This window comes from Acomys minous (assembly GCF_964271855.1).
Source record: "Acomys minous genome assembly, chromosome: 14".
NCBI classification, from domain to species: Eukaryota; Metazoa; Chordata; class Mammalia; order Rodentia; family Muridae; genus Acomys; species Acomys minous.
In genome coordinates this window covers 46312782-46331827 of record NC_140496.1, presented here as the reverse complement: position 1 = coordinate 46331827, position 19046 = coordinate 46312782, and the positions used below count along the sequence as shown (strand labels likewise).

Here is a 19046-nt window from a genome sequence, read left to right as displayed (position 1 = left end):
TCCTTTTCCTTGACTGCCATTGCTGGCCTTTCTTGTCCAATACAGCCTGGGAGGATCAAGGACAGTCAAGCACACCCTGAGAATACCTCACAAGTAGATAACCTCAAAAGTCGGGCGCAAAACCAGCTAACCTTACTTCAAATTTAAAGGGAAGACTGCTTTCAGAGGCTTTTTGTTTTGTTTTGTTTGTTTTTATGGGGATAAAAGTTGACTGTTTAAAAATTCTACAGATTTAATAGCTATGAATAATAACCAAATAAATTAATTATTCTAATTAATTGTTACTGTATAAAGAATTTCTGATATATATATATATATATATATATTGCTCATTTTGTTACAGAAATTTTGCAAAGAGTAAGTCTTCTGTGTATAAACGTTAAATCTGCATGTTCTCAATTAAACTTTGAAACTAATTATTTTTAAAATCAGGAAAGAATAAGCAGGTGAGTGTGATTTTTCCAAGTGAGGAATGAATCCCAGTGTCCTGGTTAGGGTGACAACTGCTGTAATGAAACACCACGCCCCAGAGCAACTTGGGGAGGAAAGGGTTACTTAACTTCCACGTCCACATCATAGTTCATGTCCAAGGAAGTCTGGACGGGAACTCAGCTCCCTCTCCCACTTTCATCTTAGTCCCCTCCCCTAGGTCTGTGACAGAAGGGGACCTCCTCCCCACCATATGCCCACAGCCTATCAGGTCTCATCTTGGTAGCCTGCTTCCCCTTCCTCTGAGTGCCACCAGGCCTCCCCACCAAAGGGAAGTGGTCAAAAAGGGGGCACTGGAGTTCATGTCAGAGTCAGCCCCTGCTCCCCACATAAATGTAGAAAATGCTCTGTCCACTGGCTAGATCTGAATAGGGGGTCCAGGTTGACTGCATGCATTGTTCTTGGTTGGTACAGTATTGTGCAGGCCTCCCTGGGTCCAGATCCGCCAGCCTGCCTTTTCTTTATAGCACACAGGACCACCAGCCCAGGGGTGGCACCATTCAAAGTGCGCTAGATACTCCTACATCAATTATCAGGGGGAAAAAACCAAACCAAACCAAACCAAACCAAATCAACTGGCCAACGTAGTGAGGACTTCTACTCAACTGAGGTTCCCTCTTCCAAAATGACTATAGCTTGTGTCAAAGTGACAAAAGCACCCACACAGCAATCATTAGGGAGGTACAGGTAGGGTAAACAGGAGCTCAGGGGCAGCCTGTGTTGCATGAGACAATGCTTTAACATTTTTATTTAAAAGGCGCAGGGGTATTGGGGAGATGGTACAGTCAGTAAAATGGCTGCCACACAAGTAAGAAGATCAGAGTTCGATTCCCAGCACCCAGGTTATACCTGTAACTATACAGCTGACAGAGGTAGGGACAGAACGGGGTGGGGTGGTGGGGGTGGGGTGGGGTGGGGTTTCTGGTCAGCCAGTGATGAAATCTGTGACTTTCAGGTTCAATGAAAGATTCTCTCAAAAAGCTGAGGTGGACGGCAACTGAGAGAGTACCCACATCAGCCTCTGATGCACCAACGTACAAACAAAATAGTCTGTTTAAAAAGAAAAGAGAATAAAGGAGACATCTTCAAACTGTGCTTTTTAATTTTAGTGTATATTTTTCTCTAACTCTTTACAAGAAAAAAAAACCAGATACAAAACTATGCAGCTATTTAAATAGTATTTGCCAAGAATAGTCTTGGATGTGGGAAATATGCTCACATATTATGTTTTAGAAACCCAGATTTCCAAACAGTTTCAAAGTTATTTTTACAAAGAAAATGACCAGGGCTTGCTAATGCACACAGTGATGGAGACAGGAGAAGTCGACATTCAGGTCTGCCTGGGGTCCTGCGTCAAAAAGCCAGGGAAAAGGGTATATGCACATAAAATTAACATGAAAGTAACTGCCTCTACATTTTAACAGCAAGGTGTCTATGACTGGTTCAATAATGGTTTTTTTTTCCCTCTTTATAACTGAAGAATTTGAGTTTTTCTATAATACATCATCATAATAATATGGTTTTAGTATTTACTTTGTACTATGGAGGTTAACTCAGGGCCGTTCTGGTGGTTTATCTAGCTACACACCCAGCCCGCCCCCTACCCTGCAGCCTCTCTGTCTCTCTGTGTCTGTGTCTGTCTCTCTCTTTAACACACACACACACACACACACACACACTGTTTTTGAAGATAAAGTCTCACTGTGTACTTAAACTTACCTGAACTCTAGACTCTCCCTGCTTCAGCCTTCCAAGTGCTGGGATTAAAGACATACCAAAAAAAAAAAAAAAAAAAAAAAAAAGACAGACATGTACCACCACCACGTCTGGTCCATCATATATCATATATATATATATATACACACACACACACACACACAACGTATTTAAAACGCCACAGCATTAAAAGAATAGGGTTCTCTTTCCACTGTGTTAAGATCGAGGATGGAGATGGAGGCGAGCCAGTACAAGCTCATCTCTCGGAGTCATTGGAGCTGGAAAGTTCACAATTTAAACATCCAGTGAGGGCTCAAGTGGTAGTAGTCTCAGGAAAAACAAGCAGGTGCCACGACACGTCAAAATACAGAGTCTCTGGAGGGAGGGTGCAGACCCACCGGAGCACACCAGTGTTGCATCCACCTTTTATAAAATTCACAGCAAAAACAGAGGCCAGAGGCGGTGTGTGTAGCTTTCATGTTATCTGTGGTCATTATGGGAGCAGAATTTTCCCAGGAACTATGATTAGCAATTACTGTTTTTGAATTGAAAAAACAACAACAAACAAAAACAAAAAGAAAAGAAAAAAGAAAACCCTGCTGAAGTACTAATGAAGTGCATGTGTATCACAATTTAGCAGCGCCTCATGTCAAGTACAAATCGCTTTTTCTTTCACAGGGGAACCCCTCCCCCCAATCATTTAGGAACATAAAAGAAAGTTAAAGTCTGGTTAATGTTATCTCTCCCATTCCCACCCGAACAAAAGAATCTGAGGCCACATAGTTATTTTCAGACATTAATAACTAAAACCAATTTCTTAAAAGCTCAACCAACCGCTCGGGCGAGCACCCCGGTCCTGCCCCGCTCTGAGGGTCACATGATCCTCAAGCGCTCTTTCCCAGACTATCTTCCCCGGCAGGCAAACAATATCTCCTTTCAGGACGCCAACAGATCATCAAAACTGCCTTGGTCCCCTGAGCGTCTGTGCTCTTCAAAGCCTGGAACCTCTCCAGAGCCAAACAAGGAGTAGTCCAGGAAAGAGCAGGTAGAAAGTTCAGGAAAACGGCCAATTTAACTCGGCTGCCTTTTCCCAAAGCACGGTTTCCCAAGCCCCAAATACCACAGCAGAGTAGGAAAACAAGCATGGGCACCAATCACACTCCTCAGAGGAAGGCTCTTACTGGCTCTTTCAATGAGCACTCTCTCTACAGCATTATCTCATCAACAGAGGAAAAAAAAAAAACAAAAGCCAACACCAATAACGCAGATCCAATAATCCCCACCTGACGTAGCGTGTTATGAAGTCCCCACAGAAACCGCCAGTCTCACCGAACAATACTACCTGCATTAAACTGACAGGACTTTTCTGCAATGAAATACCAAATGACAAAGAAAGATGAGTGACAAACACAGCGGTAGCTGGCCTAAACAGAGAAGAAAAGGGTAGCTCGGCGGCGTGTGGGGGTGGGGATGGGAGGTTGTGGGGGGTAGGGGGTTGTGGGGGGAGGGAAGCTATACAGACAGCAACCGACCCGGGGAAGGATTCAGACCTATTCACTCAAACATGATGAAGAAAACAAACACACCTTTCATGTGGGCTGCCTAGAGAGGCAGCTGCCCTGGCCCCCTGACTTCCACCATCCTGCTCATAACCAGTCCAGCAAAGTAATATATGACTTCACTAATGCTGCCTGGCCTTCACCCAAGTCAATGACTTCAACCGCTCCACATTAATAACAAAAGGCAGCCAGAGTGGATGCACGGAGTAGGGAAGAGATGAAAGGCCGGGCAGCTCCTAAGAAGACAGCTACCTCTTGTTAAAGAGGCCGCCAAGGCCCGAGTGTTCAGGAAGCAAGGGTTTGCTCCAATGAGCTATTAGCTGCTTAAAAGCCTACTGTTGGCCCATGCGACTTTCAAAGCTGGTCCCCACCAAGCTATAACACAAAGATCTTCACTGTACAGCACTGTAGGCGTGCTCCGTGCGCTCTACACAGCTTAGAGGCTGCTGGGCTGCCCAAAAGCCCGATTGGGTTTGGCCTTAGTTTACAGATGAGGAAAGTGAGGTACTAACGGGAAGTTAGTCCTCACGAGCAGGAATGGAGGTTGTCTGGCTCCAGGGGCTAACGGAAGCGCCCACTGTACCCAGCTCTCACAGAGTGAGTGCTCCTGACACTCACAGCCCAACCCTTGTGGGGCTGGAGACATTGCAGGTCAGATGGTAGTGTCTGCCCACACAGAGGAAGGGCAGGAAGCTGAGTGCCCATTTTGTGTCAGATCCTGTCTGAGTTGGCTTTCTATTGCTGTCATAAAGACCATGATCCAAGGCAATCTGGGGCAGGAAAGCATGCGTTTGGCTTACACATCTAATCACAACCCATCGTGAAGGGAGTCGGGCACGGAGAGGGAGGCACTCTGCTTATTGGCTGGATCTCCACGGCTTGGCTAGCTCGGCTTGCTCACTTACACAACCCACCCCCCTACCTGCTCAGGGATGGCGCCTCCCACAGTGGCCTGGACGCTTGCACATCAATCGTCAATCAAGAAAACGCCCCCACAGACTTGCCTTCAAGACAATCTAAGGGAGGCATTTTCTCAGCCGAGGTTCCCTCTTCCCAAATAACCCTGGTTACAAAAACCAAACTAGCACAGCCCCTTTAGAAACAACAGATGCCGGGGGCTAGGGCTGGAGAGAGAGAGAGAGCTCCGCAGTTAAGACTGCTTTCTGCTCTCCCAGTAGACAACGCACATTCATTCTCCAGGACCCAAGCAAAATTCCCTGGAACTCCTGCTGCTCCTGGGGATACAGCACGCCCCTCTGGCTTCCTAAGGTGCATGCGTATACACACACACAAACAATAAAAACAGAAGAAGTGCAACGTGCTGGTGCCCATCACAGGACACAGGAGGACCTCTGATGCTGATGCTCAGGCAACGGGTCAATATTAAGACTCTGGGGAGTCAAGTCTCTCATCTAAAACCATCTTGTCTAAAGCCATGTTCCTACCTCTATAGAATGGTTAACTCTCCAAAGGGGTGGTTCCCTCAGTCAGCAGTCTCCCATATTTTAATGGACACTTCTTCGGCTGTGGGCAGGGACACGGGAGAAGGGAAGCAGGTGCCAGCTAACTCCAATACAACACAAATAAACCCTCAAGCCCTGCGTGCCTCGAAACTCCTTCATGCTGAGCAGTGCTGCTCAGGACTACACGTGTCTGTCATATGGCACACCAAACATCTAAAGTAATGGTACATTTCACACTTGACCTTTGCCAAGATGCTCAGAAGCAATTCATTTGCTGCTATAATGAATTCTGAAGTTAAATTCCTTTTTAAAAGCAGTAGTTCTTTTATAATAATCTAAGTTTCTTATTCCTTAAATTCTAAGAAGTAGTGATAGTCTATTTTACACAGATCTCTTAAGGTATAATATATAATCACCCAAATTTTATGTGCGCTTGCTAGGTAGGTTTGCCTTAAACTAGCAGAATGGGCCACTCTACAGTTCTGCCTCTCTGTCTACATGTCTTTGGATGGCTAAATTGCCTAACATGACAGCATATAAATTAATCTGCATTTCACAGCTTGGCTAAGACTATCTTGAACTAAAATGAGTAGGCATCAAAACCCTGACGATTGTAATTATAAGCACATAGCGAGCCTGTGACTCACAGGTAAGAGGACTTCAAGATTTAATCTTCTTATAGGGTGGAGAAGGAAGGCCAGGGACTAATAGTAAGAGTGAGGGGCGAGAACAGAGGCAGAGGGGAATAAGAGGGGGAGCAGGTTCAAGATAGGTGTTAGGTAGATAGATAGATGATAGATAGATAGATAGATAGATAGATAGATAGATGGCAGATAGGTAGATAATAGATATTAGATACATAAGATGATAGATAGATGATGATAGATGATAAATAGATGATACATAGATATTAGGTAGATGATAAGATGATAGACAGATAGACAGACAGACAGACAGACAGACAGATAGATAGATAGATAGCTATAGATAGAGTGAACATGATATACGAACACATGGGGCTCAGGATGGATGGGGAGCTGAGCATTGAAGCCCAGGAGTTAACTGATGTTTTCTAAGTCTTAACTGGAATCAGTAAAAGAAACGCTAGATCCACTAGAATGCTGTCTACGTCCACACAGGGTCCTGAACACAAGCCGTCTAACATTAGCATGACACTGTAATGTAAACTGTGAAGAAAAAGGAGCCGTGTTCTACTTGACAATGTTGCTTCTTATTAAGTGTCCTGTTGAGTAAACACTGCTAACTGTCCCTGTGGTCAGAAGACCAGGGGAGAGTTAGATCACCTCTGGCTTCATATCTAGCCGAGGATCTCAATACTTTAGTTGTGTAAAGTCAGTGCTGATCTTACAGTGGACAGAAGGTGTTCAAGACCCTGCCGTCCTCTGAACTGACTCAGGGTTGGCAAGTAGGAGGTCCTTTCACTCCACAATGAAAAAAAACCAAAAAACAAAAAACTGTACCTTCTAGTCACTAAACACTGCCATTCTGTCTGCTTCTTGAATTTTAAAGCCTTGACACAAACATCAATATTTGAATGACTTCTTTTCAAATAAGGATTTGCGGGCTGGAGTGATTAGGAGCACTGTTCTTGCAGAAGACCCAGATTCTGTTCCCAGAACCCACATGGTGGCTTTGCAACTGTCTGTAACCCCTCTTCTGACGTCCTCCTGGGCACCAAGGTCTGGTGGTGTGAGGCTCTCTGAGGCCAAAGGCACCAGGTCAGAGAGAGGCCAGGGCTGGGAATGTGAGGCCTGAACCCGAAACAGGAGGTGAGGAGAAAGACACACTCGGAGGCTGGGGCTGTTCATCCCTAAAAGCCACCTTTTCTAAGAAACAGACTTCATTTGTTTGTAACTGTGTTTTCCATTTTGACTCCTGGGTGCAAAGTTCTGTGGCAAGTTACCACTGAACCCTGTTTGGATGTACATATTGCTGGCCTGAACAACAACGTATATTAAGAGAGGCTGCATTATAAACTGATGGCCAGGGCCGGGTGTGGTGGCGCACGCCTTTAATCACAGCACTCGGGAGGCAGAGGCAGGTGGATCGCTGTGAGTTCGAGGCCAGCCTGGTCTACAAAGTGAGTCTAGGACAGCCAGGGCTAGACAGAAAAACCCTGTCTCGAAAAAACAAAACAAAACAAAACAAAAAAACCGAGGGCCTGACTGCAAACTTCACCACCACACAAGATGGACTGTTTCTACAGAGAGCTCCATTTCACCTTCTCAGCAACTGATGACAGAGTTAAGGACCACTTGATCACATGACCAGGCCTTAACAATGACCACCGTTGCAAAGCGAAGCCTTTCTCCACTGTCTCTTTTCACGTGCTTTGAGCATGCGCAGACACACACACAGACCCAGTGTTCACAGCAGGCACAGCATGGAGAGCTGAGTGTTTTACTGAAACACAAGAACCTTCACAAAAACTCCCACATACTAAGATGGGAGATTACAAAAAGAAGTGGGAAAGTCCCTCGGTCCTGAGGCTGAGCCAAGACATCTGACATGGCCATGTCTGCCAGGACTCTGCAGTTATCCAACCCAGAATCCATTTTTTTTTTTTAAAGTTAGATCAGCATTGATACTGCAATGTTCCAAAAAGTTCCAAGTGGCATTTCTTGTAGGAATAATTAACTTCTTGATGTCTGCCAAAAGATTTGTTCTGAAAAAAAAAAAAAAATGTCTCCCTGCTAAGAGATTTCAAAGACAAAAATGCAAGGAGGCAGGCTTTGTAGTTATTAATTTTGAGCAAATAAAGCACCAACTTACATAGTCAAAAGTTTTCCCAGAGAGATTATAACCAGTTTAATATTTAATAGAGGTTATGAAAAAGAGGACCCAGAGCCTGGTTGTGACTGTGAGTCTATAAAGCAGTGAGAAGAGCAGAAAAAAAGTCAGCTAGCCACTCTCCCGAAACCTTCCCTGATATATAAAGACATCTTCTCAGAAGCAGTTTTGTTATGTCTAGGTGGAACTGTCTACGGTCCACACAAAACCAAACAGAAGAAAGAACCATCCGACTCAATCTAAGTAGAACACGGGCCACCCCAAAGGCCCCGAGCGTCGGCTGGATTTTACTCTACCTCAAATGTAGGTTGGATGCGCATTCCATGGCATAGCGTCCCGCCATGTTCTCCTGGGATCTCACTAGAGAGAGGCCGTCCAAGCAGATCTTTGGAAAGGCAGAGTAAGAACGATCAAGATCAAAGCAAAAGAGCAGAAAGAGCCGACACGCAAGAGGAACCCCGAACTGCTTCACGTCAGTCCCAAAGCGTCTCGTCCCCGGCTGCCCAGCCTCTCTGAGTTCCGAAGGAAAAAAAAAAACAACATAAACCCATTTAAGAGCCGTTTGTAATCAGAAAGTACAAAGTGTGAGAACCAAATCCCCTCGGTTATTGAAAGGAGTCTTAAAATAACCACAAGCAGCTAATATTTAATTTGGTGTTCCTACCTTCGTGTGAAAAAAACCTAGTAAGACACAAAATGCCCTTATAAAACATAACAAGCCTCAGTAGGAGTCACGCACAGCACATGCTTCTACGCTAAGCCTCACCTCAATTTTCAAGAGGGAAAAACTAAGCTAGGTTTCTTTGGGGTGGGGGGAGCGTACACAGTTCCACAGGGCTATGCCAGAACCCAGTTTGATCAGTTCATTTAAACTCAGGAAATGCTTACTATGTATCTTGCATTAAAGAATAACAGGCCTAGACACTAGTTTTCCTGGGATATTAATAAGTCTATATAAGCTTGTACTTTCTTATGGCTGGTGAGACAGCTCGGCAGGCAAGAGTGTTTTACCAATAAACTTGATATCCGGAGTTGGATCCTTGTCCCCCACATGGTGGAAGGCGAGAATCAGCTCCCACAAATTGTCCTCTGACCTCCACACATCTGCCCCGATTCCCACACATTATGTAAATATATGTGAACCCAATAATCAGACAGCGGCAACCTGGTTTTTAACACGCGCGCGCGCGCACACACACACACACACGCACACACACACACACACACGCACACGCATTTAAAAAAATTCATGTAGGTTTCTAGGACCCTCTGGATCCTTCTACTTTGCTATTCTCCCATGCTTCTCTCATCTAGAGTCCCAATAGGATGTCCTCCCCTCCATCCCAGTTTCTTGTTTAGTGAAGACTTTCACGGGACATGCCCCTTGGGCTAGTATGCAGATATAGGTTACCAAGAAGAGACTTGATACCCTATGAGCATATACAGGAGGAGGAAGTCCCCCTCAGTCACAGTCACAGGGGAGAGGGGTATGGGGAAAATGGGAGGGAGGGAGGAATGGGAGGATACAAGGGAGGGGATAACCATTGAGATGTAATGTGAATAAATTAATAAAAAAAATTTTTTAAAAATTCAGAGTCGGGGTAGGGAAAAGTGCCCTGCAGGACAATAGGCTGTATGGTTTCCAGTCCCTTCCAAAGCTGGAGGCCCCGCTCTGCATTTCCCAGAGCACTCTGCTCCCCAGGATCTTGGCAGAGAATAAAACATGGACAGCAATGAACACACTCTAAGACAGAGAAATACAGGTTACAATACTGCACACGTGAATAAGTGTGGAGACAGAAAATGCCAGGGAACTGGCCTGACGGTGCGTTGACACTCAACCAGAGCAGTCTTTTACGGGACCAAAACCATGCCGTGTGAGGAACTCGATCAGAACGGAAAGGCGAGGAGGCCCAGAGCACCCTGCAGGAGCCACAGACACGACGGCTTCTTCAGCGACTTAAAGCCTTCAATGGAAAGACCTCCTGAACACATGGTACTTGGTTGCTGTCTCTCTAAAACATCCAGCACGCGAGTGTTGCTTGGCAGGAAGCAAGCGAGCAGGACCCTTTCACATGCATGGCAGGATGATGGCACAGCCGAGGCCCAGCTTCTTGTCAACAGTATCATATCGCCTGGTTGAGTCAGAACGAATTGAAACCTAATTTACACCACAGTTTTCTCCTGTAACCAGGGTTAACTGCTTTGTCTCCGCCGTTAGCGCCGACAGACAGCCACGTTTCCTATCTGTTGGCTCCATGTCAGTCTTCACCCTCGAAGGCGCCTCGGTCTGGCACTAAGAACCAATCATGCCCACGCTAGCTGCTCAGTCCGCGTGAGCTGAGTAAATGGCCAGTAAAGACATAACACAGATGCTGTACGGATAGAGAAGACGAATGCAAGGAGGTAGCCTTGTCCTGTGCAGTCCCAAAAAGGAGAGAGAAACAAGTGGCCAGGTGTGATGGGTCGGGATGACGGTGCTTGGTGACAGGGCTCATAACCTGAACTGGATCCTCGGATTCTGTGTGAGGGAAGGAAGAACTGTCTCCTACAAGACAGTCTCTGAGCTCCACAGGAGTGCACGGACTGCACACTGCAGCACCAAGCACATCTCCCTACACCAAGCACAAACAGGTTAGGAAAAGCAGAAGTCAGTACAGAGAAAACTCTTTCTTACAGAGATGACTCAGGAATGCCCCCTGGAGCACAAGCGTACTAAGCTGGACGTTGAGTTAACACGGTTTTAGGATACTGGACAGGGTAACTTCAGCATCTGTGATATCAGTGCGGAAGGCAGGGCTGCCCCACTCGAGAAGTCATCTACCTGGGCTAGACAGTTTCCACTTTCCCTCCAGCCCGCGCTGCTTCAAGTCCAATCCCGTTCTCAGACCAAGAAGGCCGAAGTAACAAGGTTCTCAGTAGACGTGATAGGCCTGGAGGCGGTAATGGTGGAGGCTGAGGAAAGGAGGCTCCCGGAGGCTGAGGCCGAGGAGGGGGGCTGGCTCCCAGCACATGCCCATATGGTCTTAAGGTTTGGCTTAAAAGAGCTCCTGCAAAGTGGCCCTTTCTACAGTTACCTCACTGCCCAAGCTTTAAACAACCACAACCAACATCTTCTCCAAGAATGGCAGAGTCCGAGAAACCTGCCATCAGCTACGGGGGGAAAAACAACAACTAAGAGAACCCCAAGAGAGTTGGCTTTCTCCCTTCTTTCCAAACTGGGCTGTGGCCCTGCGCACAGGTTCCTCTTCTCGCACGTCTGACCACAGAAAGCAATTTAGTACTAAAACACAAGAAACGCTTTGCCATGCTGACAGGAAGAGCCCGGCCGCCCGCCCCTTTTTCTTGTTTTCTTCAAAACTAGAGCAAATCATCTTATTTCTCTCCCCTAGGGGGAAAACCTGTGGATATGACCAGAAAATGCTAGCTGACATAAAAGCCGGTTCTCCTCCCTTGCACTCAAAAACTACTACAAGTGCGGAGAGTACAGGGTGCAGAATGAAGAATGCAAAGGTGGGAAACCTTGAAGGGTTTAAGATAGATTGCCCTTAAAAAAAAAAAAACAGAAAAAAATGAATTTAGTGTCTTTTAAGTTCCTGTATCAACTTCACTTTGGACATTAAAAAATAAATGTTACACCGGGCGGTGGTGGCGCACGCCTTTAATCCCAGCACTTGGGAGGCAGAGGCAGGTGGATCTCTGTGAGTTCGAGGCCAGCCTGGTCTACAGAGTGATTTCCAGGACAGCCAAGGCTACGCTGAGAAACTCTGTCTCGGGGGGAAAAAATTTACATTAACAAAAGTTAACAGGAAGATTAACATCTGGATAAGTGTTCTTAGTGTAAAAATAACACCCTCCCCACGCATCAGGCTAACAGGCAGCGGGGACTGCCTCCGCCCTACGGTGCCTTTGCTGCAGTAAGAAAAAGTCCAGCACATTTGCAGGTGTCAGTTTCTGTTAAATAGTCTTAATTTCCTAAATCTGGGTGTTGAGCTTCTTGTCGATCAGTGAAACTATTTACTTTACTGTGTGGCTATTATCCACCAGTTACAGTACAGGGGGGGGGGAGAAGGACCATTACAGCTGTGCAGGTGGCTCAGTCAATGAAGCGTTAGGCAGCGCAAGCGCAGAGGGGACAGGGAGGGGGGGCTGAGTTCCATCTCTAGCAGGACGTCAGCGTCTGCCTGGAACCCCAGTGCTTCTGACGCTGTCAGCCTCAAGTTACTGCGCATAGCCGATGGATTGCTCCTTTCCTCAAGCAGAACTAATCCCTCATGTGTGAGGCTTCCATTTCTCAGTGGACACGAGGACACGATGGTGGAAATACTACACAACTGCTGCCAAAGTACGCAGCCCCAGGGAAACACAGAAAGCAGATACGTATGTGCTCCCAATTACTCACAGATGCAAACTCAAGCTATGTACTCATCTGGGAATTTGTATGTGCAGACGCTGACCACTGGACGAGGGAGATCTTCTACGCTGGAGGTAGGTGCTGGGAGGAAGCAGGCAACTCGCCTGCCAGCAACCATCGCGCTACTTGAGTTACAGGCTTTATTAAACATAAAAGATATCCACCAATAAGGGGTCTGGCGTCCAGAGATGGAATCCACCACACTAGGAGTGGGGGAGAAGTCACGGGGGTGGGGGGAAGTATAGAAAAAAGATGGCGAGGAGGTGGGGACGGAGAGTAGGAAGAATATGCACTTACCACCCAGATAACTTGAATCTCAAGTTTGAAGGGGAAAATACACAGTCACAATTCAGAAAGCTCAGAAAAGAAAAGTAAAAAAGATCGACATAAATTTGCTTCAGGGAATTTTAAGTATATTTTATACACACCGGCAGAGCTTTACCCATGAAAATACAGATGCTCACACCCCAGCTCCAGATTACAGAGATGCCCAGGGGTGTAGGAGACTCAGGGTGCCTGACCTTCAAAAGCCTGAGGCACTGCAGTGAGTCTGAATCTGAGCGGGTACTCTGTTGTGTGCACTCGTGAGTGTGCGCATGTGATGGTGGATATGGGAGAGTGATATGGTGCACGAGTGAGTGTGTGCACACGATGGTGGACACGGGAGAGTGACACAATTGTCTGTAGTCTGTACACAGATACAAGAAAACTGAAAAACAGACAAAATAAATCTGTCCTAACATGCACAGATTAGCCTTATGGAATACCATATAGACTCTTTCTTTCTTTCTTTTAACTATTTTTTTTTTTTTTGGTTTTCTTCTTTCTTTTTTAAAAGATTTATTTGTTTATTAGGTATACAGTGCTCTGCCTGCATATACATTTTGGATGCCGGAAGAGAGCGTCAGCTCACATGGTAGATGGTTGTGAGCCACCATGTGGGGCCAGGAATTGAACACAGGACCACCGGAAGAACAGATAGTTCTTTTAACTGCTGAGCCATCTCTCCAGCCCCTAATTTTTGGGTTTTGAGACAGAGTTTCTCTGTGTAGTCCTGGCTTTCCTGGAACTCACTATGTAGACCAGGCTGGCACTGAACTCAGAGATCCGCCTGCCTCTGCCTCCTGAGTGCTGGGATTAAAGGCATGCGCCACCACGCCTGGCATCACATAGATTTTTAAAATTAAAGTATCTGGCCCTTAAGTCTTTATCATTCTAGTTTTATGTCATTTTCTTGATGTGCCTTTATTCTTTTTATGATTAAAAAAAAAAGAGTTAGGATTAAAAACCAACTGTATGGGTCAGTGGATGCCTCAGCATGTAAAAGCACCTGAGACTCACAGCCTCTGTTTGACTACAAGGACACATGTGGTAGATGGAGAGAAATGACTCTCAAAAACTGTCCTCTGACCTATATACATTCATATGGGTGTACACACACACACACACACACACACTCACATTCACATGGATGTATACACACACGCATGAGCACACACATATGCATGCATACATGCACACATGCAAATATACATACACATGCATGTCTACATGCATACATACAAAAATACACACATACATATGCACTCACGTGCACACGCGCACACACACCACACCCAGTCATGCATGCACGCACATACATACATACATACATACATGCACACACACATACATACACACACAAAATAAGTAAAATATAATACAATACAATAAATTAAGAGAGCCAAACAACTTTGAAGTTAATAATTGGTTATATTACAAAATAACATGAAAATACTGTTAGCTTCTAGGTTTTACATATTGGCAGTAGGAACAGTTTTAGGTCTAAAAAGGGTGACACTGCTATTGGCCACTTGAGAATGTCCCTACACTTTTGTCCTCTGTCATGTAAGAAGAAATTTTATAACAGAACCACCTAACTTAAGGAAAACAGGCAAATGGATAAAGCAGTTCAAAAGTCACAGAATCACCAAGTCACATCTGGAAATGACCTTCTGTGCTATGAGTTCAACTCCATTATTTAAGTGAAAACTGCTATGCCCTCTACAGGGCACACACAGCCTGTTTTGTTCACGTGTGAGCCCTTCACGCACCACCATCCAGCATGTGCTAGGCACACTACAAACACAAGATAACTACCCACGTTTGGTGGATGAAGGAAATTCATTTAACGTCACCATTTATGTTCTCAGAGGATAAGAGGCCAAAGAAATGGCCGTTACTCATTTATATGAGAAGCAGCTAAAATGCTGGACAGCTGGCTCACGAGGGGGTGCCCACTGTTCTCATCCACACAGCTCAGACGCAATGAATCCACCAAACCCAGAATACACATTCCCACAGAAACAATGTCCGCCATGGTTTGCCAACCGTGTCACCAGCAGCTGAGAGACACTAAACACCACACACACACACACATACAGATGTTCCATGCAGAAACTACTGAATGCCCAGCGTGGGAACAATGTCCCGCGCTCTCCAGGAAAGAGTCCTTCAGGTTAGAGTCAGGGGAACATGTGGGTGAGGACAGAGAGAAATGACTCACTGCTCCAAATCTGCTCCTTGCTCACTCACCAAGGCAGATTACTTACGCACTTACTGGTGGTGTTGGGGAAGGCACCCAGGGCCTCGCATGGTCTACAGAGGGTCTATACCAAACTACATCCTTAGCCTCAACCAACCACATTTTTGTCACACTCTAACGAGGAAGGGGGGAAAAATCTGAAGGGTTAACAAACAAGAGGGGTGAGACCAGAGTGGGTGGGTGAGTGGGTGATGGGGAGAGACAAGGGGGAATCAGAAAAGTCAGTTATCGCTTCCCCTTCCCAATTCTCCATTTCTGTTCACCCCAGTGATGGGGTGAAGGGAGAAGGGGAACAGAAACAGATCATCAAGAGGAGATGTGGGGAGAGGTTTTATGCCCGAGTCTCTTCCCGTCTTCCATCTCTTTTGACAGACCTTCGTGACATAGGGAAGTAACGATTGGCACAGATACGGGGCGGGGCAGAGGACAAGCCAACGTGGAAGCTGCCGCTTGATTTGAAGAAGAGTTTCCCGTAACCCTAGAGCAACAACCCTAGAGAGAAGTAGGGATGGAACAAAGCTGAGGCTGCATCTAAAACCGGGAAGAAGGCGCCACACCTACCTAGCTCAGCTGAGAAAGCGCCACTATGTAACACTTAACCTTACAGTAGGCACCAAGGATGCTCCATCGAAGATGCAGCTGCTCCCGTGGGTTTCAAGGCTATACTCATTCTTTCCTGCACTATGACTGCACCTTAGTATCTTCCGGTGTGTGTGTGTGTGTGTGTGTGTGTGTGTGTGTGTGTGTGCGCGCTCGAGAGCCACAGTATCTGCATAAACCCCACCCACATCCTCCCAAACTGCCTAACCATCTCTACGCTCCTTCTAGGCACTAATAAATGTAAATATTTTACGAAGTACCAGAACTCGTGCATTTATAGTATAGATGAAAGTTTTCCAGGTATTTTCTACTTATGATTACACGAATCCAAGAAGTAGAGGAGCCATGAGTACAGGTACTTTTATTGCATGCCCAAACACCATACAGTTCTCTCTAGAAGGATGGTTAGACTACTCTAGCTAGCTACATTTTATTTTATTTTTTTTCGAGACAGGGTTTCTCCGGGTAGCCCTGGCTATCCTGGACTCGCTTTGTAAACCAGGCTGGCCTGGGACTCACAGCGATCCACCTGCTTCTGCCTCCCGAGTGCTAGGATGACAAGCACGCACTACCACACTTGTCCACATTTTAATTAATTACTTTTTTAGTTTTCTGTGTTTGGTTGTCTCACCTGCATGTCTGTATGTGTACCGTGTGCACTTGGCTGGTGGTCCTGGAAGGCAGAAAAGGGCTGAAGTTACAGATGGTTGTGAGCTTCCATGTGGGGGGGCCGGGGAACCAAACCTGGTTCTCTGGAAGGAGCAGCGGGTGCTCTTAACCCCCTGAGGCGTTCGTGGCTCCAGCCCAGGAGCTACATTTTAAATCATAGTCCTTTGTGAAGTGAATTGCAAGGGCCCTGCAAGGTAGCATCAGGGAAGAAAAGCAAGCAGATCAGACCCGATGGAAGCTGCTACCTTGCTAGCTGGAAGGGAGGTGGCAGGCTAGCCTTGAAGTTGAAGAGAGCAGCTACTCTTAAGGGAGGCGCACAGCAACAGATGTGGTGCCAGCATGCAGTACGGGAAAACACCCTAGGTCATCAGCTAGAGCCGTCAGAGAGTCAGCCCCCAGGGCCAAAGTGGACGAAAAGTGGTCATACTGGAAAATAACTAAAAAAAACCAGAGGCACAAAACTGCACCTGTCTACCAGGATAGGGTAGGCCTTTTTCTTTTCTTTTTTTTCTTTCTTTCTTTTTTTTTTAAATCACTGATCCTCTTGGCTGATTTAGACAGGGAAGGTTGGCAATACGACTGCAAATTACACAACATCAGTAAAATTTCCTGCTTGGCCAGTTCACCCCACCTTCTCCCAAGCACCTGGCAGTCCACTTGCCTTTTAGAAGCCTGCTCTGTCACAGGCTCTCCTCCTGCCAAATTAGAAACAATGGTTTTTGGGGTTTTTTGGTTTTGGTTTTGGTTTTTTGGTTTTTGGTTTCCAGACAGGGTTTCTCTGTGTAGTCCTGACCATCGTGAACTCATATTGTTGACCAAGCTTGCCTCAAACTCACAGAGATCCGTCTGCCTCTGCCTCCCATGTGCTGGGATTAAAGGCGTGTGCCATCACTGCCTGGGCATTTTGATGGTCCCTCCATCTCTGTGGTGCCTCTGAACCTGCGTTTCTGTTGGGTTCTTTCCTCTCCTGTGGTAAATATGGAATTCCTCTTGTGAAAGCTCCTCTAGACCCAAAGCACAGGAACACTCTTTTCAGCCTATCACTCCAGTATCTGCAGTGGTGGCCCCCTGCCACTTTCTGGGGACTGGCTGGGTCTTTTCAACTCATCATGGATTAAGGGCTGTCAAGCAGACACACTGGAAACTGTCTCTATGCCAGGGAGATCTCTGTACTCCTCTAAAATATTTCTGTGAGGAGAAAACCTGTCCAAAGGCCCAAGCAAGTTTTTCGAGCAGACACATGTGTCTTTGAATCTGTCACCACTTTCCAGCTGTGTGGCTTGGGGACCTATTCTGAGTATTCAGTTCCCTTCTGTGTAAAGAAGACAGCGATGGTGTCTTTTTTTTTTTTTTAAACAGACTCCAGAAAAGGCCAAACAAAAACAACAATGAAAAACAACCTGCCCTCTGTGGAAGGCTTCCCAGTGGGGAGTCACTGGGCTGCCTTGGTTCTGCACTACCCCAAGGCTACAGGTCTCAGAAGGGCTGCAGAGTGACTGAGGAAGTAAGGAAGCCGAAGCTCAGCTGGTGTTAAAGTTCAGGCACATCGCGCGCCGAACCTTCTGAGCTCTAGCAGGGCACAGTCTGGGTGCTATACAGCTTGGTGCCCACTGGAGTTCAAGGGTCACATAAGAGGGTGAGGAGATGCATTCCACCCAGAGAAAGCGGAGGGGCTGAGGAGCACAGGAGAGCTGCCACTGAAGACCACTGAGCCCACAGGTCTCACAGCTGTCTGCCACACAATAGCTACTCATTAAACCAAGTGTCCACTTTTGTGTTTGTGGCTGCTATTAGGGGAACATTGAAAGCTATTGGTTTTACTGTTCCTCTCATTACTATTAACAGTTATAGTTATTTTATAATATAGTTATATTATATATATTATAATATATTATATATAATATAGTTATAACTATAAATATTAACCATTTATAGTTACTATTATTGTAACTATAAAACAGTCTTATGTTTTTCAAATTAATTAATTGCTTTGTGTGTGGGGTAACATGTGAGGTAGGCAAAGGTCAGAGGACAACTTGCAGGAAATAGTTTTCCTTCTGCCATGTGAGTTTCAGGAATCGAACTCAGGTCCCTGGCTTCACAGCAAGCTCCTTTACTTCCTGGACAATCTCACTGGCTCCAGTGATTACTTCATAGTTAAAGTATCATAAGACTGTATCTCATCCTTTTTTTTCCCCTACTTGCAGCCACATACCACACATAGTAGAGACGTGATTCCTTGGTGTTATCTGATACCTGCCACCAACATGCCACACATGAGAGGGCTGATGCTTTTTGGTTAGCCACTGTCTGAACTTCCCCTCCTATGCCAGAAAATCATTAACACTATACAACTGAAAACCCCAGATAATAATTTTCTCCTGGACTCTCTGACCCAGTGGTTCTCAGCCTCCGTAGTGCTGTGACCCTTTAATATAGTTCCTCACGTTGTGGTGATTCCCCCTCACCGCACAAAAGTATTTTCGTTGCTACCTCATAACAGTGATTTTGCTACTATTATGAATAATTGCAATATAAATATTTTTTGGAGACAGAGGTTTGTCAAAGGGGTCAAAACCCACAGGCTTAGAACCACCACGCTAACCTATAATGGACAAGATCCACACATTGGTTCTACCCAGCAAATCCACCCAGGCTTTTGAATCATTTCAAGGAGCAAGAACGGGGCCCCAGAGACAGCTTGTTGAGTAAAGGTGACTGCCACCAACCCTGATGACCTG

General features: G+C 45.9%; 1 protein-coding gene across 6 annotated transcripts in view; it reads right to left on the bottom strand.

The window, feature by feature from the left end:
* GAB1 (GRB2 associated binding protein 1) overlaps positions 1-19046 on the bottom strand; it is a 115862-nt gene that overhangs the window by 66391 nt on the left and 30425 nt on the right. The window contains exon 1 of one of the 6 annotated variants that reach the window (XM_084756785.1): positions 8335-8646. The exons of the other annotated variants lie outside the window; for them this stretch is intronic. Within the exon in view, the coding sequence (XP_084612911.1) occupies positions 8335-8358 (24 nt within the window). The 5' untranslated portion in view covers positions 8359-8646. Of the gene's footprint in view, positions 1-8334; positions 8647-19046 lie in introns of those variants that run through there. 6 annotated transcript variants of the gene reach the window in all.